Source organism: Panthera pardus, unplaced genomic scaffold (assembly GCF_024362965.1).
Source record: "Panthera pardus isolate Hobbes unplaced genomic scaffold, ASM2436296v1 HiC_scaffold_10, whole genome shotgun sequence".
Classification (NCBI taxonomy): domain Eukaryota; kingdom Metazoa; phylum Chordata; class Mammalia; order Carnivora; family Felidae; genus Panthera; species Panthera pardus.
This window is the reverse complement of record NW_026526655.1, coordinates 78,104,510-78,127,055: the sequence shown is the minus strand read 5'-3', so window position 1 is coordinate 78,127,055 and position 22,546 is coordinate 78,104,510. Positions and strand designations below refer to the sequence as shown.

Below are 22,546 nucleotides of genomic sequence, written 5' to 3'. Positions count from 1 at the left end.
AATTACAATAAATTTGAACTTTTGGTATAGAAAGTAATCGGGATAGACTTCTGAAGTGATGGTCTGGTTAGAAATCTCCTTGCTAATTTATAGATTTCCAAATAGAGACCATCAGTATTTACTTTGAAGCTTTTAGAATCACCAGAAGATCTCGCTGAAAATCGAGATTTTGATTCATTATGTCTGGGGTGGGATCTGAAATTCTGAGTTTCTAAGAAATTCACAGGCATTGCTTATATATTGCTGGTCTGTGGACTACACTTTGAATATGGACTAGACTTTTAAGACAAGTCAGCGCACTTTTTCTGTCAGGGGCCATTTTTAGCTTTGTGGATCATATGGTCTGAAATTAGGTAGTGCTTACAAAAGATTTTTAATTTGGGCATAAAAAATATATATATTAGGTGGGGTAGGCTTGTCTATTCACATAGTTCCATTTTAATTGGTTAGTTTAATAGCCTTAAGGATATGACACCCATTTCTAAAAATTAGATCTCAATTTTGGAACACAAAGAACTACTTCATACCTAATTGATAAACTTATTAACTCTTACTGTATATCTGAGTTTTAATGAATGAATAATGACACTAAAGTAGCAATGAAAGTTCAACTAAAGGCTACCTATTTGAATAAGCAGGAAAGTTTACCATGAGGTTATTTAAAATTATTAAAAAAAATAAAATGACTGTAAAGCCCATTGTGTTTATTTCACTTCTCCTTTTATATCGTGAATCCAAAGTGGCTTCCTTGCCAAGCCTGGGAAATGTGTTTCGGGGTTAAGAATGGAGTAGGAGGGGTTCCGGAAGATGGCGGCGTAGGAGGACGCGGGGCTCACAGCGCGTCCTGCCGATCACTTAGATTCCACCTACACCTGCCTAAAGAACCCAGAAAACCGCCAGAGGATTAGCAGAACGGAGTCTCCGGAGCCAAGAATGGAGTAGGAGACATAATTTAATGGCAAGGAAAATAATTTTAATTCAAACTTTAAAATAGGAACCCCAAAGTAAATAAATAAGATTTTGTATTTTCAGTTGTTATGAACTGTAGGAAAAACTAGCTTCCTTTTACCAGGTCATGTGTAAAGGAAAAAGTTTGAAGTGCCTGTTCTATAAAATTGCAAAGTTCTAGAGGTCAAAAGAAAGCTCAAGTAGGAGGAGAGCCCGGAGCAAAGCTAGTGAAATGTTAAAATAGCAGAAGACCTCAAATTCATTCTAAAATAGGCCAAGGCCTGTGGTGTTCCATATGAAGAGGATAATGAGGCATAGTTGAGTCATCCAAACTAAGATCTGAGTAACTAGAGTTAACAGCCCTCATAGTCTGAACTAGAATCTCAACTAGCACTATCTATCCATCCATCCATACATCCATTTTCTACCCCCCACCCCTGCCGTGGTTATTCCAAATCTGTATCACATCACACTCTTCAGTGGATTCCATGTCAAGTCACCAAAAGTTCATTATGAGTGAGCTTCCTGCTTCTTTCATTCCCCTCTCATGATTACAAACTTACTTTACATACATTACTATTATCCCACCCATTCTCAGCAAATGGAGTGTTCTTCCTCCTGCCCAAACTTAATTTTACTTCCTTTGCTCTAGATCTCATGCCCTGTCCACCCCTGCATGTCCATTTTTCATATACTTCAGCCTTTCTCTTGTATCTAATCTTCTTAGAGTATTTCTAAAACATTCAAGTTTCTTCTATGTTAGAGAAAAAAAAAATTCTCATGTCCAGTTTTCTTCTCCACATCTAGGCGTCTTGGGAAACTGGAGAAGAGGTAAGCCCTATATCCGCAGTGACTGCAGTTGCTACCACAGGTGTCTTGTAGTCACCCCTATCCTAAATGTTTTTCTCCTTGAATTGACTGCAGTCCTCCTGATTATAAACTTTAATGTTCGTTTTTCAATCCATTATTTGAAATGGCTTATGATTGCTCTTCAGAATGCTTTTCTTTGTTAATTTCTGTGACACCACTACCTCCTATTTTTCTTTCCAGCTAGTTCTGATCACTGCTACTCACTTGTGGAATCACTTTTTTTTCAGCTACTACTAATTGGCTGAAGATTTCCTAGTCTATCTGGCCCATCTTGAGCCTCTTTTCCTGGGAAACCTCCCCTTTGGTTTTTATTTGTATTTCCTATTGCTTGCTGGGAATTTTTACCTCAGTGTCCTGCAGGTGTTTTCACTACAGTGTATCTAAAATTGACTTCATTATTTTCCACTGCCCACCATCCTGTTTCTTTTCTTGGGTTCCATATCATGGTGAATATTTTATCTAGCCAGTAACTCAAGTGAGAAACCTGGCATTGCCTTCAGCTCTTCCTTCTCTTAGTAACTCCCACCAGTCAAGGGCACAAAATAAAGGCTGGCATTTATTGTGTGTGTGCTCAATAAATGCTAGGCACTGCAACAAGTATTATTAATAGTATCTCAGTCTTCACAGAAACACTAAGGAGAGGAACTGTTATTCTCATTTTCAAGATGAAGAATTAGATTTCCAGGTAGGTTAAAGTAGTTTTATAAAGTAGTAGAGCCATGGTTAAATTCCACTTGAAAGAGAGTTGACTTTCCAGGTCCTTCAGCGTAACCATACCAAACCATTAACCATCTCCTGCACTGTCCATTGTCTCTTGTTTCGATACATGTTGCTATTTCTTTAGACTTCTTAACCTCCTTGGGGTGCTTGGGTGGCTCTGTGGGTTATGCATCTGATTCTTGATTTCAGCTCAGGTCATGATCTCGTAGTTTGTGGGATCGAGCCCTGTGCATTGGGCTCTACACTGACAGCTCAGAGCTTGCTTGATTTTCTCTCTCTCCTCTGCCTCTCCTCCCAGCTCATGCATGCACTCTTTCTCTCTCTCAAAATAAATAAACCTTTTTTTTAAAAAAAACTCTTAATTTCCTCATACTCAGTTTTAGATCAGGCATTAACCCTTCTTGAAAATCTCTCCCCTGCTACAAGCTGATGGTTCCTTTCTGTTCCAGTAATGTCTGTAAAACTTTTAACACTGAGGACACTGTCGTTAGGCTCTGGCGTTTGAGGGCAATACTGAGGGAAGTACTGATTCTTGCTAGTTTCTCTATCTCCTATATGTAACACCTGATACAGATAATTCATTATGTAATTTTTGTTGAAGTAAAAGAATTGAGAAAATTATAAAATAAAGAACTTTAGAGTATAAAGTAAGGGGTGAATGCATGTTTTGTTTTCCTTAATGAGAGCATTTGTTAAGGGAAGGAAGCGGTCTTTTTGAAATTCTAACACTTATGTCCTAAATACCATTGGTAAAGTTAGTTGGAATACACACAGTTTTATTCTCCAGCAATTTCTAATAAGTAATTCTTAGGACAAAGAGTACAAAAGAAGTTGTATCACTTTGTGTTTCTGAAAGAAACATAAAAGGAAATGCTTTGCAAGTAATTGAAATGTTGGTTGCTTAGTTTCTTTCAGATTTTGGGTTTGGCTAAGAACTTTTGATTCCAGATAAAGAACTTACAGTTATTCCAACCAAAGCTCACATAGCTTAAAATTCTTCGGGAATTGGAGATTTCTCTTCTAGGAATAGAATGAAAAATAAAAGGCTCAGATATATGAAAGGGGAATAGATTAGTACCAACTAGCTCATCCTGTCTCCAACTGAGCCAGTCGGACACAGAAACAAATAGCCAGTTGGTTCTTTTTTTTTTTTTTTCTCAGTTTATTTATGTATTTTCAGAGAGAAAGAGAATCCCAAGCGATCTCTGCACTGTCAGTATGGAACCCGACACTGAAGCTTGAACTCACAAATCGAGAGATCATGACATGAGCCAAAATTAGGTGTTGGGCACTTATCCGACTGAGCCGCTCACGTGCCCTCAGTTGGTTCTTATTGTAGGCCCTTGATATAACTTCGTATTCTGGCAAGCACAGAGAGCTTTCTGCTTAGATCAAAATCAGTCAGCAATGAAGTTAGTGTTTCATATGGGAGGAGTTGTGTCATAAAAGTGTGTCTTTAAAAAAATTTTTTTTGATCTTTATTTTTGAGAGAGAGAAAGAGTGCAAGTGGGGGAGGAACAGAGAGAGAGGGAGACACAGAATCTGAAGCAGGCTCCAAGTTTTGAGCTGTCAGCACAGAGCCTGAGGCAGGGTTTGAACTCACTAACTGTGAGTTCATGACCAGAGCTGAAGTTGAATACTTAACCGACTGAGTCACCCAGGCGCCCCCGTAAAAGTGTTTCTTAAATGTGGAAATATATATGAGGGAAAATAAATATTGGAATTTATGATATAGGATGTGATATGATATAGGCGTGAAGACTTCAAGAGAGAGTAGTTTGGTGTGTAGTACAGAGATTCAGTTCAGAGTCAACCAACACTGGAGTAAAAACAATCAACAACATAAAACAAGAAAAAAGACCTGCTTGGAGCACCTGGGTAGCTCAGTTGGTCAAGTGTCCAATGATCTCACGGTTCGTGAGTTTGAGCCCTGGGTCAGGCTCTGTGCTGACAGCTTGCAGCCTGGAACCTGCTTCAGATTCTGCGTCTCCCTCTTTCTCTACCCCTACCCAGCTCGCTCGCTCGCTCTCTCAAAAAAATAAATAAATAAATAAAAATTAAGCATTAAAAAATAAAATAGACCTACTTTGAATCTGTTGGTCTCTTAAATGAACAAAGGCAACTTATTTGAAATTTTGGCAATGGCTTATTCAGTACCTGAATTTGTGGTTTCCTTTAATTGCTAGAATCATTGAGTTCATTTGAATCTTAAGTTTTATATGTATTCCATTCCTATAAAATGTAAATAATTAAAATATAATTCTTCTATACTTTATTCATTTTATAAGTTACTATTAAACGCCAATATAAATATACTGCTAGAAAGTACATTTCCAGACTACAAAATCTTGATATAAATATTGGAAGTCTAAGTTCTCTAGTGAATTATAAAGGAAAGTGATTATGAATTTGTAGAAAGAGGATAATACCAAGCAGAAATGCACATATACAAGCCCATAATTCTTCAGTTTCTTTCTTATCTACCTCCTGGGTCTGTTTGTATAATCTTATTTTTTGTTTCTTTGTTTTGGCTTTGGGATGGGTCTAGTTGTAGGTGTTTTGCTTAAAAGAAGAGAGAATGAAATGGAATGTAAAGAATTTTTTTAAATCTCATCCGCAGCTAGCTTTCTTTTCTCTAGTCTATAGTGGCTAACATTTATTGATTATTTGCTATGTGCCAGACAACTGATTCTTAGCTGTATAAGGGAAGATTCTATTTTTGTTTCCATTTTGGAGAATTGAGTGGTAGGTCAATTTTTCTACCTTCATACCCCTTCTAAATGACCCAGCTGGCATTCAAATGCATCTAAGTACAGAGCTCCAATGCTTAAACACTAACAGGAACCAAGTAAGTACGTTGTTGCAGGATTCTTTATTATTGGAGAGGAATTCTTTAGAACCAGAACCAAATAGTATCTTTTTTATAGTTAATCTTTTAGGATATGGAAATAGTTCCATTATAATAAATTTACCTTTATAACCATATTTTTTGTAATATCTTTTATTGTTACTGAATAATATTTCTCATTTCCATTTTGATTTTAGAAATTTGTTGCAGTAGAACTTTATCCCAACATAATAAAATACACATTTAGTAATTCTTTTTTTTTTTTAATTTACATCCAAGTTAGTTAGCATATAGTGCAACAGTGATTTCAGGAGTAGATTCTTTAATGCCCTTTACCCATTTAGCCCATCCCCACTCCCACAACCCCTCCAGTAACCTTCTATTTGTTCTCCATATTTAAGAGTCTCTTATATTTTGTCCCCCTCCCTATTTTTATATTATTTTTTCTTCCCTTCCCTTGTGTTCATCTGTTCTGTGTCCTCATATGAGTGAAGTCATATGATTTTGGTCTTTCTCTGACTAATTTCACTTAGCATAATACCCTCTAGTTCCATCCACGTAGGCATATGGAAGATTTCATTCTTTTTTGGTTGTCGAGTAATAGTCCATTGTGTGTGTGTGTGTGTGTGTGTGTGTGTGTGTGTGTGTGTGTGTGTTTGTCTGTGTGTGTGTGTGTATATATATATATATATATATATATATATATATATATACACACCACATCTTTATCCATTCATCTGTTGATAGACATTTGGGCTCCTTCCATACTTTGGCTATTGCTGATAGTGCTGCTATAAACATTGGGGTGCATGTGCCCCTTCGAAACAGCACACCTGAATCCCTTGGATAAATACCTAGTAGTGCAATTGCTGGGTCGTAGGGTAGTTCTATTTTTAGTTTTTTGAGGAACTTCCATACTGTTTTCCAGAGTGGCTGCACCAGCTTGCATTCCCACCAAGAATGCAAAAGAGATCCTCTTTCTCCGCATTCTTGCCAACATCTGTTGTTGCCTGAGTAGTATTTTTACCTTGTCCCTGCTACTTTTAATAGTTATAGAAATTTAGAACTGGAAGGGACCTTAAGTTAATCTGGTCCAGCCCTTCACCTGATAAATAGGAAATCTTAAGTGTGAGTTCACTTCTCCTGGTTCTGTCCTTTGTCCTTTACAGTGGTACCTCTTTTGTCTGTTGGTCCATTGCCACACTAAAAGCTTGGGTCAAAATTTACATTGTTAAGAAAACTTGACCTTGTTAACTGTATTGTTTGCTCTACTCAAATATTTTATATACAGTTGACACAAAAGCATTTTGAACAAGAGGGTATTTTAGGAAAATTAATCTGGTATAGTATGTTATAGGTATATGGAGAGAATATGAGTAGCTTGGAAGGAATTTCACCTTGAATTCATTTTCACATTCATAATTGAAATAATAATTGTAGCAGATCTCTAAAAAGCAGTCCTGTCGTTTTCAAAAGTTCTTTAAGCCTATTACAGAGATCTTGTGAATACTGAAATAAAATGGAAGGTTTTCAGAGTTAGACATTTCCATTATATCGTACTGTGAGACGATAGGATTTGTTTTCTGTGTGTGTAGTGTGGGTGTATGTGTGTTTTCCACCTATTCAGTAGTATCGTCCAAATTAGAAATCCATATGGCATGACAAAATCAAATCTGCTTGACACCCACTTTTATGGGTTTGACAGTATTAATATTAATTAATGCTGACGTTTTACTTATTCTGGATAGAAACTTTTTTATTTTATATCTGATCAAGTTTCCCATAATATACTTTATTATATAGGATTTTAAAACCATAGTTATTATGCCTTATTGTTCTAAAATACACAATAGAGGAAAGGGCTACGCCTTCCTAAAAATTGTTTTTAATTTTTAAGTAATCTCTACACTCATTGTGGGGCTCGAACTCACATCCCTGAGATCAAGAGTCACCTATTCCAGCTACTGGGTCAGCTGGGTGCCCCCGGAAAGTGCTACCCTTCATCAGGCTTATCATTCTTCTGAAATGTGATCTTTTTCTTTTCCTTACCTTTTTCTTCATGAAATCATAGAAGAACTAATGAGCAAAAATTGTATATACTCTACCCAACCTTCTCAAGGCCCCCGCCCCCACCCCTATGTTTTATTACTATTTGCCTACCAGTGTGTGATTGCTTCAGATTATGAAAATAAAAGGTCATGAATGACTTAGAACAGTAAAAAACATTTTGGGATCCTTGGTAGACTTCATGATAAAACTGAATGAAACAGCACATAATAGATGCTTTGGACCAGTAGGGTTTTTATTTTTATTCTGCTCAAGACCAGTAAGTGCATTGTCTTACATATCCAGGCAAATTAAAATTAAGAATTTGTCATAGACTTCAGGTACTGCTTGAGCCTCACACTGAGAGTGAGCCTATCGAGAACCTACAAACACTGGAATTGCAGGCATTTCCCCCTTTTAATCTAAAAACATGACATTAGTCTTATTATTTTTTTCTTAATATTCAGAAAACTTGTGGGAATTACACAATAAAACCAAAGAACTGAAAGGAAACTGCCTAAAATCACCAATTCTTTTTATTCCATGTAAATGTAAATATAATGACAGCTCTTTTAAAGTGATAATAAACTGAGTCTTGATTTCTCTACACTGGTAAATGAAAATCCATGATTAGGAACAAGCAAGAAGAAACTTGAAATAATTGTCAGTCTTGTTCCATCTAAGTTCTTAAAAATGCCTATTGGTAAAATGTAAAATCTCCGTGCATATATTTAGTCACCTCTTCCCCCAGCCCCCATATACTTACTCTTACAAACAGATCTGGTTTGGGATGCTGAAGTCTTTTCCAGTGTCTTTTTATTTCTGATTCTGTTTCCTTCTTTTTTTAAACTGCTTTGTTTTTATGTTACAACTTTTCTGATTTCTCAGAATTTTTCTTTGCTCCTTTTGCACCTTTACTGTGTCAGGTGAGCTTAGTATCAAAGTGTCAGTTTCCCACCAAAGTAATTTCGTTGAGCTACTACTGAGATTGCATTGAATTCATGGTTTCTTTTCAAAGTAATTGATATCTTTACAGTGTTGAGTATTCCTAGATTATGGTAGATATTTCTCTTCACTCAGATACTCTTTTAATGTCTTTGAATAAAGTTTTATTTTTTTTTAAATTTTTTTAATGTTTATTGATTTTTGAAAGACAGAGACAGAGCAAGAGCGGGGGGGTGGGGGGGGCGGGTAGAGAAAGAGAGGGAGACACAGAATCCAAAGCATGCTCCAGGCTCTGAGCTGTCAGCACAGAGACTGACATGGGGCTTGAACTCACGAACTGTGAGATCATGACCTGAGCAGAAGTCGGATGCTTACCCAACTGAGCCACCCAAGCGCCCCATAAAGTTTTATTTTTAATTGCAGTGTGATTCACGTAACATAAAACTCACCATTTTAAAGTGTATAACTCAGTGATGTTTAGTATATTCTCTATCTTATACAATCATTATCACTCTCCAATTCCAGAATATTTCAGTCACTCCAAAATGAAAACCCCATACTTATGATCAGTTACTCTTCTATTATCCCCTCCTCCAGACCCTGGAAACTCCTAGGCTAGTTTTTGTTTGTAGATTTGTCTATCTGGGCATTTCATGTGAATAGAATCATACAAGTCCTAGAATGTGGTCTTTAATGTCTGACTTCTTTTACTTAGCATACTGGTTTTAAAGTCCATCCATGCTATAGCATGTATCAGTACTTTCCTTTTTATGGCTGTATTATATTCCATTGTATGAATATGCAACATTTTGTTTATCAGTTGATGGACATTTGCTTAGCTTCTACTTTTTAGCTCTTATGAATAATGCTTCTGTGAACCTTCAGGTGCAAGTTTTTGTGTAAAAACATGTTTTCAGCTCTTGAGTATACACCTGGAATGGAATTGCTGGATCATATAGTCACTCAACTCTTTGAGGAACTATCAAACTCTTGTATAGTAGCTATGTCATTTTATGTTTGTACCAGCAATGAGTCAGATTTCTGACTTCTCCATCCTCACCAATACTTGTTTTCTTTCTTTTCTTTTTTTGTGTTATAACCATCTTTGTGGGTATGAAGTATTCACTCATTGTGGTTTTGATTTGCATTTCTATAGTGAGTAATGATGTCTAGCATCCTTTCATGTGCTTGTTGGCCAATGTATATCTTCTTTGCAGAACTGTCTATTCAAATGCTTTGCCCTTTTTAAAATTGGAGTATTTGCCCTTTTTTTTTTTTTTGAGTCCTAAGAATTTATTTATATCTTAGATAGTAGATCCTTAGTAGGTATATGATTTGCAAGGGGCACCTGGGTGGATTAGTTGGTTAAGCATCCGACTCTTGATTTTGGCTCAGGTCACGATCTTATGGTCATGAGATTGAGCCCCACATTGGGCTCCACGCTGGGCATGGAACCTGCCTGAGATTCCCTCTCCCTCTCCCTCTCCCTCTCCCTCTCCCTCTCCCTCTCCCTCCCTTCGGCCCCTCCCCTGCTTGCTTGCTCTCTTTCTCTCAAAAAACAAAACATGATTTGCAGATATTTTCTTCTTTTCCTTGGATTATCTTTTCACTTTCTTGATAGTGTCCTTTGAAGCAGAGAAGGTTTTAATATGATGAAGTTCAGTTTATTTTTTCTTGAGTTTCTTATCTAAGAAACCATTGCATAATTCAAGGTTGAAAAAATTTATACCTTTCCTTCCTCTTAAGAGTTTTAATTATTTCATGTAGATCTGGTCCATTTTGAGGTAATTTTTGTATAGTGTATGAGTTAAAGGATCAAATTCATTCTTTTGCATCCATTTGTCCCAGCACCATTTGTTGAACAGACTATTCTTTCCCTCTTAAGTGGTCTTGATACCCTTGTTGAAATTTAACTGTCTATACAGATCTATGGTTTATTTCTGGACTGTTAATTCTATTCCATTTGTCTATATGTTTATCCTTATGCCAGTATCATGCCATTTGATTACTGTAACAAGTTTTGAATTTGGGAAGTGTGAGTTCTCCAGCATTGTTCTTTTTCAGTATTGTTTTGACAATTTGGGGTCTCTTATTGCCATACAAATTTTGGGATCAACTTGTTCCGTATCTGCAGAAAAAGGCAGTTGGAAAGGAAAATTGAGGAATTGCATTGACCTTATAGATCAATTTAGGGAGTATTACCATTTTCAAAATGTTGTTTTCAATTCCATGAACACGGGATGTCTTTTATTTATTTAGATCTTCTTCAGTGAAGTTTTATTTTTATCTTCATATGAGTCTTGCACATTATTGTTAGTTGTGCTTCTGAGTTTTTGTAGTCTTCAATATAAGGATATTTTAGCATTAAATATTTTTTAGCTTTGTAAGTTTTTATTTTAATTCCAGTTAGTTTAACATACAGTGTTATATTAGTTTTAGGTGTATAGCATTTTTTTTTTTTTAATTCACTAATCCTGCTATATAGGAAAGTTGTTGATTTTATCAGGGATAAACAAACAGACCCAAAGAATAGAATAGAAAGCTTAAAAACACCCACACATAGATGCTTATGTGACTTAAGACAAAGGTACCATGGGAATTTAATGAGGGGGGAAAAGATGGTCTTTTCAGTAAATTGTGCTGAAACAATTGGACTTCCATAAGGTATAACATGAGCATTCACCACTACCTTATACCACATAAGAAATTAATTTGAGTTGAATTATAGACCAAAATGTCCAAGGAAGAACAATACAACTTCCCTAAAAATGGATTATTTTCATAACTGTAGTCAAAGATTTATCGAAAAGGCCACAAAAAATACTAGTCATTAAAAAAAAAAAAAAAAAAGGACTGTATTTAAATTAAGAACTTGTTCATCAGTGGATCTTATTAAAGAGTGAAAGGACAAGCCATAAACAGGAGAAGATATTTATGACACATATTATTGACAAAGGACTCTATAAACCAATAGAAAAATGAGCAAAAAGATAAACAGGAACTTCAAAAAAGAGGATATTTAAATGAGCAGTAAGTATGTTTGTCATCAGAAAAATAAATATTCAAACCTCAACAACATAATCTGTAGACCCACTAAAGCGTGAAACACTGATGATGCTAAATGTTGGTGGCAGTGTGGAGCTACTGAAACTCTCAGATATTGCTGGTAGAAGTGTACAGTAGTCATCTACTTTGAGAAAATGTTTGATGTTTTTACTAAAGCCAAATTTACATCTCCCTTATAACCTAGCAATTCCATTCCTAGGATATATACCCATGAGAAATGAGTGCAGATGTCTCACACCCACCAGAGATGTGTAGCATCATGTTCATAGTATCCCTATGTATAGAAGCCTCATATTGGAAACAATCCAAATGCTCTGTAGTAGAACGGATACATTTTGTTATTTTTATACAGCGGGGTACTAAACTGCAGTACAAAAGAACACATGCTAATGCTACATACAACAACATGGATGAATCTCACAGACACAATATTGAGGGAAAGAATCCAGACACAGAAGAAGACATACTATATGAGGGCATGTAAAATGAACAGGTGAAACCAGGCATCGTGGTAACAAATGGTTATAGCGGTTATCTCAGGATTTGGGGGAAGGAAGAGGAACAAAGAAGCTTTTCTGTGGTACTGGAAATGTTTTGTATTTGATCTGGGTGGTTGGTACATGAAGGTGTAACATGATAAAGATTCATTGATCTGTATGCATGTCAGGCATTTGCACTTCACTGTGTGTGTGTATACTTTAATTTTAAAAGTAACATGCATATATAGAGAGAGATTGAATAAAATAGGCACCATACTTAGACCCAATTTTTCAATTCAAAACTTGCCCTTTACAAGAGATGAAAGATGTTGACAAAGGGCAACCAAGATACCGTCAGTTTTTTACAGGACTTCACAAGTAAGTCATAGGAGAGGAAACCTGCGGGCAGGGGTTGTCTTTCTTTCCGGAGAGAAGAAAATCATGGTGAGTATTTTGAAAAGGAGTTTGAAAGCAAGTGATTACTCAAAGATTTTAAGTCTATTGCCCAGCAGTACATGCATGACAATTGCTACTATGTTTCTAGTGGGGAGGGATATGGTGCATTTGAGATGGTAGAAAGACTGAGAATCTGCTCTGGAGCATTTCTTCATTGCCATTAAAATTCCTTGCTTTGCCTGTTCTGTAAGGGTCACTGAACATTCGAGCATGTATAGCTCAGTAAAATTCAGTTATACCAACATTGTAAGTTTTCATAGTTTCCTAAAGTCTGGTAAACTACTTCAGAGGTTTTCCTATTTTTATGGGAGTGCAGGGTCAAAAACTAGTGAAAGAGAACAATTAACTCCTGAAATTCTGTTCCATGATTAACTTCATTTTGTTAGTATGAATTTAAATGTTCATGGGTCATTAATATTCTTTAAATAATGAATGACAATGCTGATAGTTTAATTTTATGATTAGCTTTCTGTTCACTAATCAGTATGTATTTGAAGGAATATTTTTAAGAAGTAAAGCATCTAGAATATCTATTTGATTTTACCATGTAGTAGGTTAGTGCAGCTAAGTAGATTAACCCTTAATGTACATGAGAAGTATCTTAAACTAGTTCCAAGGTGAGTAAGTTGAGTGGAAAGTGTAATGATAATAACAACAGCTATCAGGAAGTATCAGGGCCTTCAGTAGTCTTAGATGAATGCAAAGGTGATGTTCTTTGAAGAGCGTATCTTCTTTGCTCCCTACAACAGATCTTGTAAGACTAGAATCCTTCAAATGTTACTTCAGATCCAAGTACCTCTCTGTCTTTGACCTGTTCTTAGGAAAGGAGGTGAGGAAATAGACATGGTGACCCTCAGTCCAGAGCTCCTACTACTAATGATTTTGGGCTCTTATTCCTGCTAGTGCACCTCCCTATATGTCCTCGATTTGGATTGCTCCACTGAGGAAAAGATCTTCTGCCTCTGACACTAATTGGACATTAGCTTCTATTCTTTTTATCATGTCTCATCTTTATGAGGATAAGCAAAGAGTATTATTGCAATAGTTAATGGAAGAAATCTTAAAGAAAATGTAAAATTACTGTAAAATAGAGGAATCAAATGTCAGGGGAAATCTGTGCACATAAGCAAGCTGGCACTGAGTAGTCGTAAAACATGAGACGTGCCTTTCCTGATACTTAGGAACTCATTGAAGGCCACTTCAATTAAGTAACCTATTGAGAACTGAAATGTCTATAAAAGACATAATCTGATTTATGACTCACATATGGAAAGTGCTGTTTTTAGTGCTTATAAAGAGTAGAGTTTCTTCACGTAATCCAAAGATGGAACAAACAGGACAGATACCTGAAATAATATGTATTTTTAGTTCTAAACAAGAGAACAGGGAAACAGTGCTAATTAATGAAAAATCATGTTTGTAATGTAACAAGATTTAAACCTAGAATTAGGTTATGATACACTCAGTGACTATGAGGCACAGTAAAGAAGTATAAGGGATTAAAAACATTTTGCTCTAAGTAATGACACTGAAAAAATTGTATTTGATAAATAGGACAGTTTTGGCAGAGAACTTAAGGTAACTCTATTTATTAATCCTACAAATGTCTAATATTATTTTTTAACGTGTATTAATGTGTAAAATATTAGGGAAACATTTTTATGTTGTAAGCATTTTCAGTGAAAACTGATGGTGTTTCTATTATTCCAAATTACATTTTCCTTTTTTCGTTTTTTTTTTCCCCCTAGGAAACTGACTGGACACTCTTTCCACATGGGCTATAGCATGGCAATTTTGAATGGCATTGTAGCTGCTTTTACTGTAGCATGGTGCCTCATGTAAACCTACACCGAAGCAATATTTTTGGCAAAACCTAGTCATGATTGCTTTGTAATCACAGGGAAGAACATCATTTGCCTACTCAGAAGACCAAGAAACCTGCTGTTTGTTATGTGGTTCAGATATGTATCATATCATCGACATTATGGAGGACCATCTTTTGTTGTTGTTTTTTAAAGGAGGACCTTCATAACCATCATTCTAGAGCTTAGGCATTGAGAATATCTGAGTATTAAGTTTCAAGTAATTTCTTAAAAGTGTAAGATGTTTACCTCATCTTTTTACTTTTGTATGTGTTGTCCTTATAAATTATAGAAAACATTTTAATGGAGATCAAACATAAAAACTTGAATACAGGGCAATGCTTACCTTGCTATCTATAATACTACATTTTTGCTAAGAAGTACTAGTAGTACTGTTTAACTGAAATGGAAATACTTCTTATTTATTCATTAAATGAGGAAAGCAAACAATGCCTACTACTTTGACATTTTATAGAAGCTACTTTTAAATCAGAATATTTAGTTTTCAGTAGTCATATAATCAGTAGAAGGGTGCATTTATATTTTTTAATGGAGTATAGTTCCTTATGCGGTTTTTGGTTTTGTTTTTTTTTTACATATTTTCTACTACATACTGAATTTGTATGTTTTTAAAATTGTTACATTAGACAAATGTAAATGTTATTTTTTAGTTGGTGCAAACCTAATACCTACAATTTTAAATGAGTATTTTGTCTTTTAAAAAAAGCAAAACAAAAATAAAAAAACCCACCAAAAAAGACAAACTGCACTGATCTGAGTTTAAAATTAAATAAACCTATTTTAGCAAAAAAGGACTGAAAAAAAAGTAAGTTACTTAAGCCATTAAAATATTAAGAAATTTGAATTGTTCACTATTTCTGTTTCTAGTTGCAATATTTGTCTTGGTGTATATATGGTTACTCCAACAGAACTGATATTATTTTGTTTTTAATAAATATAAATCTGAAATTTTTATATTTAGAAATGCTTGAACTACTTTGTTTTTAATCTCAAAATTCTAGTTACCAAAATAGAAAGAAGGTATTTTGATACAATGTATATATGTGTAAGTTTTTTATATATAGTTTCATAATTTTCCTATTTAAATGTTCTATAATTGTGGTGTTAGTTTTTGTTTTCATAGCAATTAAGCTTAATTGTTCCCACTTCCTTTCTAAATACCTGTTTAGAAAGTCGCTTCAATTTTTAGAAAGATAGACCATTTAAAATGCTATTTTCTCTGGCCATGGAACAACTTATCTTAGGAAAGCATTGTGTAGCAAAACTACTTTATTCAGGCTAAATGGGAAATGAATATGTGCAGTATGTTCCTGTTATCTGCTAAGTGTTGTTACTGAGTAAATGATTTGATATTTCTAAATGTCTTAACACTTTTTTACTACTCAAAAAACGTTTCATTGGAAATAACAAATTGTGCTTCAATTTATCTGAAGTGTTTACATTAATATGGGGGGAGATGTGTGTGTGTGTGTGTGTGTGTGTGTGTGTGTGTGTGTGTGTACACACTTACTTACATATACAAATCCCATGGCTTAAAGTATTCCTTCTAAAGTGGTTGTTGAAATGAATTTTTTTTTCACTCCCTGCCTTCCTCCTCATACCCTCCCAGTTCTTCCTAAGTTGTAACAAAATTAGTTTTTCTTTTCTCCACCCTTCAAAGCCCTCTCCCTCAAATTTGGATAGTCCTTCCAGATCTTTGTATCATATGACTAGGAAAAATATTACAGTACATCTTCTATATGTAGGTATCTTTAAGATACTACATTTATATATAATATAAATACATATAGATATATATCTATAAGATATTTCTTTTGGAGCGCTATTTCTGCTAGCCTAGCACTTCTTTTTCTTGGGAAGTTCCTGTCTCCAGTCCATCATAAGGTCCAAATATAAATCATCCTTCTTCCATAGCAGAGTGATTGGCTAAGGATAGGTACATAACCAAAGCTGGGACAGTCCTAGTTTTTCATCTCTCTTGGCCTCTGTGATCACAACAAGCGTGCCAGCAAGGTTGGATTTCAATGAAAAACCCTCTTCCTGGTTTATAGAGAATGTCTTCTCATTGTATCCTCACATGGTAGAGAGAGGGCTAGCTGTCTTCCTCTTACACTAATTTCATCATGGGGCCTCCATCCTAATGACCTAATTACCTCCCATAGGCAGGTAATTTAGAAATGCTGTTTTTTGGGGGATTAGAGTTTCAACAAATGAATTTAGGGAGGGGACAAACCTGCAGCCCATAAAAATATCCAGTATCAAACGTAGGTTCTTTGAAAGATAGGTTTCTAGTAAAAACATTTTAAGAGGTTTTCTGTATTTGTTCATTTTCCCATTTCTCTTCATGTTCCTGATTGTATCAGGACCTTATATTGCCAACAGCAGAAACCATCTGAATACCTTGAGAAAAAGGGAGTTTATTGGAAGGATATCCAGTGGCTCTCAGAACTGGTGGGCAGGAACCAGGACATACTAGTGGTGGAAAGTACAGGAAGAGGAAGCAAAGAGTCCGCTTGATAGTGGGAGCAGCCTGGTCAGGATGATATAATGAATCCTTCCTGTCATTTTTTCTTGTTCCTTGCAAGATTAGCTCAGGGTTCAGAGTCCTTGGAGAGAGTGCCCAGTTGGCCAAGATTGGGTCATGTGCCTATTCTTTTGGCTTCTGTAGTTGAAGGTAACATCTGGAACTCTTCTGGGATGGGTGAATATGTAATCATCAAAAAAGACAAATGTTCACTACAGTTCACTCTTGGCTATTCAGTTTCCACACACATTCCATTCCTTTTATATTTAAATTTCCAAAAATACTCATACCCAACAGTGCAGCTATTGTTTACTGTATTCATGGCCAAGGCCTTTAGATTATGTTCATTTTTCAAGTTTTGCTACATTCTCATTGATGTTATGCAAATCATGCTAATTAAACAGTCATTTTAGTACTAACACAGACAACAGAAAGAGATGGGAAATTTGTTCAAATACATGTTACATATGACAGCAAGGAAATACAGGTGGAAGTTATTGTCTTATTTAAGTGCCTTAGACTTTACTTCTGCATCTATTCTTTTATTTTTGTTTTGGCTACTGCCTTGACCAACTATGTTTCTTCCCTGAGAGAGTGACCAAATTTAGACAGGTCTAAGCTCTTGTTTCTTTTATCACTATATTTGGCAACGTAACAATACCCCTCAGAGAATCTTCAGTTTTCCTTCCATACTCTTCCCTGCTCTTATTTGTGAAGCAAGTGTATCATAAGGTTAAAACCCCAACTAACATGGCAACCCTCTTTTTTTTTTTTTTTTTTGCAAGATTACCTGGTGGCATAAAGAAGCCAAAATTACCATGTGGCTGTTTGAACTTCCAGTTACTTTCAACTAATTTCTTTCAACTAACTCCTAAGTACTAAAATCTATAAAAACAGTAGAGTATGGAGTCAGAGGAACAAAAAGCAAATGTTTTATTAGAGGATAATTGGGTGAAATAGAGGCTTCTTAGTTCTTGGAGCTAATACAGGAATGGGAGAAGTAGCATTAAAAATCAGTTGTTGAATATAAACACACACTGCATTGGGAGTGTTGTCTTTTAACTGGCTTTATAACTAAGTCTTCAAGCACTTTATCTTATGTCTCCTGTGTAATAAGTTCCTTGGCCAGAACAATGTGTGGGAATTCATGATAATGTATAATTATTTAGTAAATCCATAAATGGTGGTGCTGCCAGAAATGTCAAGGGCAAAAAAAGCAAAAAACCATATTGTGTATCAATGAGGACAAAACTAAAACATTACCTCTTCTAATGAAATGAGTTGGTTACCAGGTAGCTGGCTGACTCCCAAGATATGTTACCAGTAGAAGTGCTCTAGGCAAAAGCGAAGTGGGGAAAGTAGAGAAGGTGAGGGAGGGGAGGAGGCAGTTGCCAGAAAAGCCTATGAAAGTGCAGTTCTGTTTGTACACCATCCTTGCTATCTTGGCACTTTGTTAATACTCCCATTTAGCACTGGCTTGACAAGATATTAACATTTACAGAAAAGGTTATCTTGTTACCTAATTATTCAGGGCCTCTCTCACAGTGAGGGCTTTGCTATGAACATTAACATAGCTCAGAAACGTGCTCACATTCTGGGTCCATTTTAAGAAATCCACCTATATAACCCTTCCAACCTTTCTTAAGTTGGCACCAATCCTTTTCCAAGCACCCAAGAATCCAGCCAAACCCCAAGTTCACTTTCCATGAATATTCATAATCTTATTTCATACCATATCCCTTCAAGCCAAGGAGACAAAATGAACTGCTCAAGTCCCTAGGAGGACTGACTGTCCTCTCCTTTGCTGCCAGCCATGAACAGGGGATTTAATGCTCCCCACCATCTCCTTTGTGGCTGGTAGTAACAATACACAGAACCACCTATAAGTCAAGCTTGAATTTTTTTCCAACATCAAGTTATCCATACGGAGTTCTTGTGAGGTGATAGTTGTGAATTGAATGAAAAGAGGCAGCATGGCAGAAGAGCATACTGGGAATGTGATCACACAACTTACTTATGCCTTTAGGACTGGCTCAGGACACTTTTCTGGATGATAGAACTCAAAGGATTCACTTAGGTCAGTGATTCTCAGCTGAAGGCAATTTTGCTTCTCAGGGGTAAAATACAACAATTTAATGAAATATTTAGAGACATTTTTGATTGTCACAATTGTGGAGTGCTACTGGCAACTAGTTGATAAACCAGAGATGCAGCTAAACATCTATAATACTCAGGGCACCTCCCCACAATAGAAAGTAATTTGGGCCCAAATATCAACCGTGCCAAGGTTGAGAATCCCTGATTTATATTTATTATGTCTAGATAATATCCTGTTTAGAATGGACAGCCAGGATCAAGGTTACCTGGAGTTCCAAGATCAGGTGTTCATTCTCCAAAAGACAAGATAGAATATGCTGTTTCTCAAGATGAGAGAGTTACTAGCCTGAGAGGACTTGTCTCTGTGCCAGTACCCATTTGGACCTCTGGCTGGCAAGGTCTGTCACAGACACTAGTCATTAACTACAGTGACCTTGTACATTATTAACGTTTCTCACATACTACTACTTCTGGTCAAACAATTCAGTTCACTTAAAAAAAAAAAAATGCTTCCACAAAGGTTATATACAACAATGCTGTTGAATTGGAAACTGAAACCAGACCACATTTGGCCATTTCAAGTACCTTAAAGCCCTGTGTACTGTCAAAATGGGTGGTAAGGTACTGAGTGTAGTGGTTGATAATCCACCAAGGGGAAATCAAGTCACTGCTACACAATGAGTATGGACAAAACCCCACAGTCTCTGAGTTGCTTCCTTCTTAGACTCTCAAGTTAGAATATTTTAAATAGTCTTAACACAGACAGGGGCTTAAATTCCTCAGGAATAAGGTTTTAGTCACCCCACTGGATAAAAAACCTACACCTATTAAGAATTCTGGCTGAAAGTCAAGGGAACATGGAATGGGATTGGATAAACTAAGTCATGAATACTATCTAGGGTCTCATGACCAGTTTCAAAAACAGAGCTATATAGCCTCTACCTATATTTCTTTCTATGGCATGTGTGTTTCTAAACCAAATTTAGCTTTACTTTTTTGTTTCTTCCATTGTTATGTATAGGATTTTTGACATTGGCTGATCTAATGTGCATAGATTGCAGAATATTGTGATGGGATTACTATAGAACTGGGGAGGAATGGACGTTCCTGAGGTCCTGGATATGGAACTGAATATAGTAACCTGAGACTTGATTGTCTTTCTGTGAGGAAGAGTGCATTCTTAGTTGAATGAGAGATGACTATTTTGTTAAGTGGGATGATGTTTTGAAGAAGTATAATCATGGGAAATTGTGTATGGGATTAGGTGTTCGGGATTCCTTGTTAGGTGTTTGTGGGAGGGAAGACTGCATTACATTAGAGAAGGCTAAGAGATTAGATATTTTCTTTCTCCCAAACTGATTGCTTGGTGCCACCACTTCTCCCAAACCTTGGTGCCACCACTTGTATGCTCCTGGCAGAGTTTTGAGTTGTGAATGAATGACACAGTAACAGAAAGCTTAGAATGTATTCGCTGTTGTACCATTCTTTGGCAGTGGCCATGGTTTCTAGGGTGTTCAGCCGTGATTGGGCCACTAATAGAATTCTAACTAGGCTGTTTTGAAGCTTCTCTTAGCTATAATCTCTGCTACCACGCTTTCCTTGATTTCTGTCGTTTTATGATCCCTAGTTTTTGGCCTTTCTCTCAATTCTGTAAGATACTCCCTAATCTTAGAATAAAATTACTTTCTTATCTAGCTAAAATTAGATTCTGATGTTTAAGATCAAGAACTAAGAATTCACGATGCCTGGGTGGCTCAGTTGGTTAAGCGTTGGACTCTTGATTTTGGCTCAGGTCATGATCTCGCGGTTTGTGAGTTGGAACCCCACGTAGGCCTCTGTGCTGACAGCGTGGAGCCTGCTTGGGATTCTCTCTCTCCTCTCTCTGCCCCTCCCCTGCTCACACGCACACTCTCTCTCTCTCAAAATAAATAAATAAACTTAAAAAAAAAAAAAAACAACTAAGAATTCATTGCATATCAACTTTTCACCACTACATGTCCACAAAACTTCTTTGAAAAACTTTGTCCTACCATGATTTCTGCCACCTGGACTCATTGCTTTTACTACTAATTTTAAAAACTATCATATACTATCCAGCCTTTCTATTTTGTAATGACTCATCTTCCTAAAGACTCTTTTAGACTGTTTTTTAATGTACACAATACTTAGGCTGAAGCTTACAGCAGGTGCTCAGTAATTGTGACATTTATTGAACATTTAATCTGCATAGAATTACAAATTTGTGTAAGGAAAAATGAAAAATAATTTTGGAAGAAGTAACCTCAGATCTTGTGTATCTTATATAGACACTAAGAAAACTTCCTATAAACATGTGTTTCCTACACTTGTACAAATACCGTTTTGTAAAATACTGAAATTTTTCAGAAATATAAAGGTAAAAGGAATGTATAATTGTGATTTTTAAAATAAAACCTATTCTTGGATTTCTTTTAGATCTGACCATTTGCAGTGCCATTGGATTTAGCAGATAAGTGGTGCAAATAAAGAACAATCTAAATGTAATTTATTTAGATTTTCATAAATTAATATATCAGAACCAGCCTCCATAGTAAAATGGTCTTACGTATAGAATTACTGGGATAAAGACCTAAGTTATACAAAACTATAAGTCATTGCTCTGAGTAAAGAAGTATCCAACAATGGAAGATGGTTTGTCAAACATCAGTGCTTAGGATGGTAATTTTTACTTCTTATCTGAAGAAGTTGTGTTCAACAAAGCTTCCAAATTCACAATGACACTAAACTCTCATATATACTGAAATTTAGAAGAAACTGTAAGAATATTCCAGGAAGACATACAAAAGGGCAGAACAATGACAGTTGATAGTGGACAACTTGACAACATTATGGGGAAAAAGTGCAAATGTGTATGTAAGGGACTGCTAGGAAAAGTGTTACAAACAAATTGAAATACATACTTTGAGTTAAAGTTCTGACCTCTGCTACTCAAGAAAAAGTCAGAAATGTTTCAAATCCATGCTGAAAAAATGGACCCAAATTGAGTGTAAGAAGTCCTCAGTTTGAAATTTTTAAGCTTAAAAGTGTGTGTGTGTGTGGGGGGGGGGGGGGTAACTCACAAGTATTTTATTTTTTTATTTCTATTTTTTAAAGTTTTTTTTGAGACTGCGCATGCACATGAGTTGGGGAGAGACAGAGCGGGAGAGAGTGAAGCAGGCTCCACTCTGTCAGTACAGAGCCTGATGTGGGGCTTGATCCCACAACTGTGAGATGACTTGAGCCAAAATCAAGAGTTGGAAGCTTAACTGATTGAGACACCCAGGTGCCCTGCTATAATATACTTTACAAACTTATCTTTTGGTTTCACTATTCATATACCATGGAGGGTGGTTTGTTACATTTTTTGCATTACCTATATCCTTAAGATTTATGTTTTAAATACCAAGAAATTTCTAATTGTTTAAGATTTTAATTGTTAGATTGGGGGAGTATCTGCCTGTTTTGCATAGCAATAAACTACTAAAATTATTTAAATTTCTTATCTAAGATTTTTTTCTAGGAAAAACTAAGGTGGTTTTTGTTTGTTTGTTTTTCCACTGATTTTATTTCTGAGACTCTTCTACAAAGTAGAAATTTAGTTCTTATTGGGGAACAAATAGGAACTATTAATGGTTTTTATTTATAA

General features: G+C 35.8%; 1 protein-coding gene across 2 annotated transcripts in view; it reads left to right on the top strand.

Annotated features, from left to right (window-relative positions):
• ARL6IP6 (ADP ribosylation factor like GTPase 6 interacting protein 6) overlaps positions 1-15,687 on the top strand; it is a 40,096-nt gene extending 24,409 nt beyond the window's left edge. The window contains exons 4-5 of one of the 2 annotated variants that reach the window (XM_019456607.2): positions 12,291-12,366; positions 14,127-15,687. In XM_019456607.2, the coding sequence (XP_019312152.1) occupies positions 12,291-12,366; positions 14,127-14,162 (112 nt within the window). In that variant the 3' untranslated portion in view covers positions 14,163-15,687. The remainder of the gene's footprint in view (positions 1-12,290; positions 12,367-14,126) is intronic. The other variant, XM_019456616.2, reaches the window with a different exon arrangement.
• Positions 15,688-22,546: the final 6,859 nt, after the last annotated feature.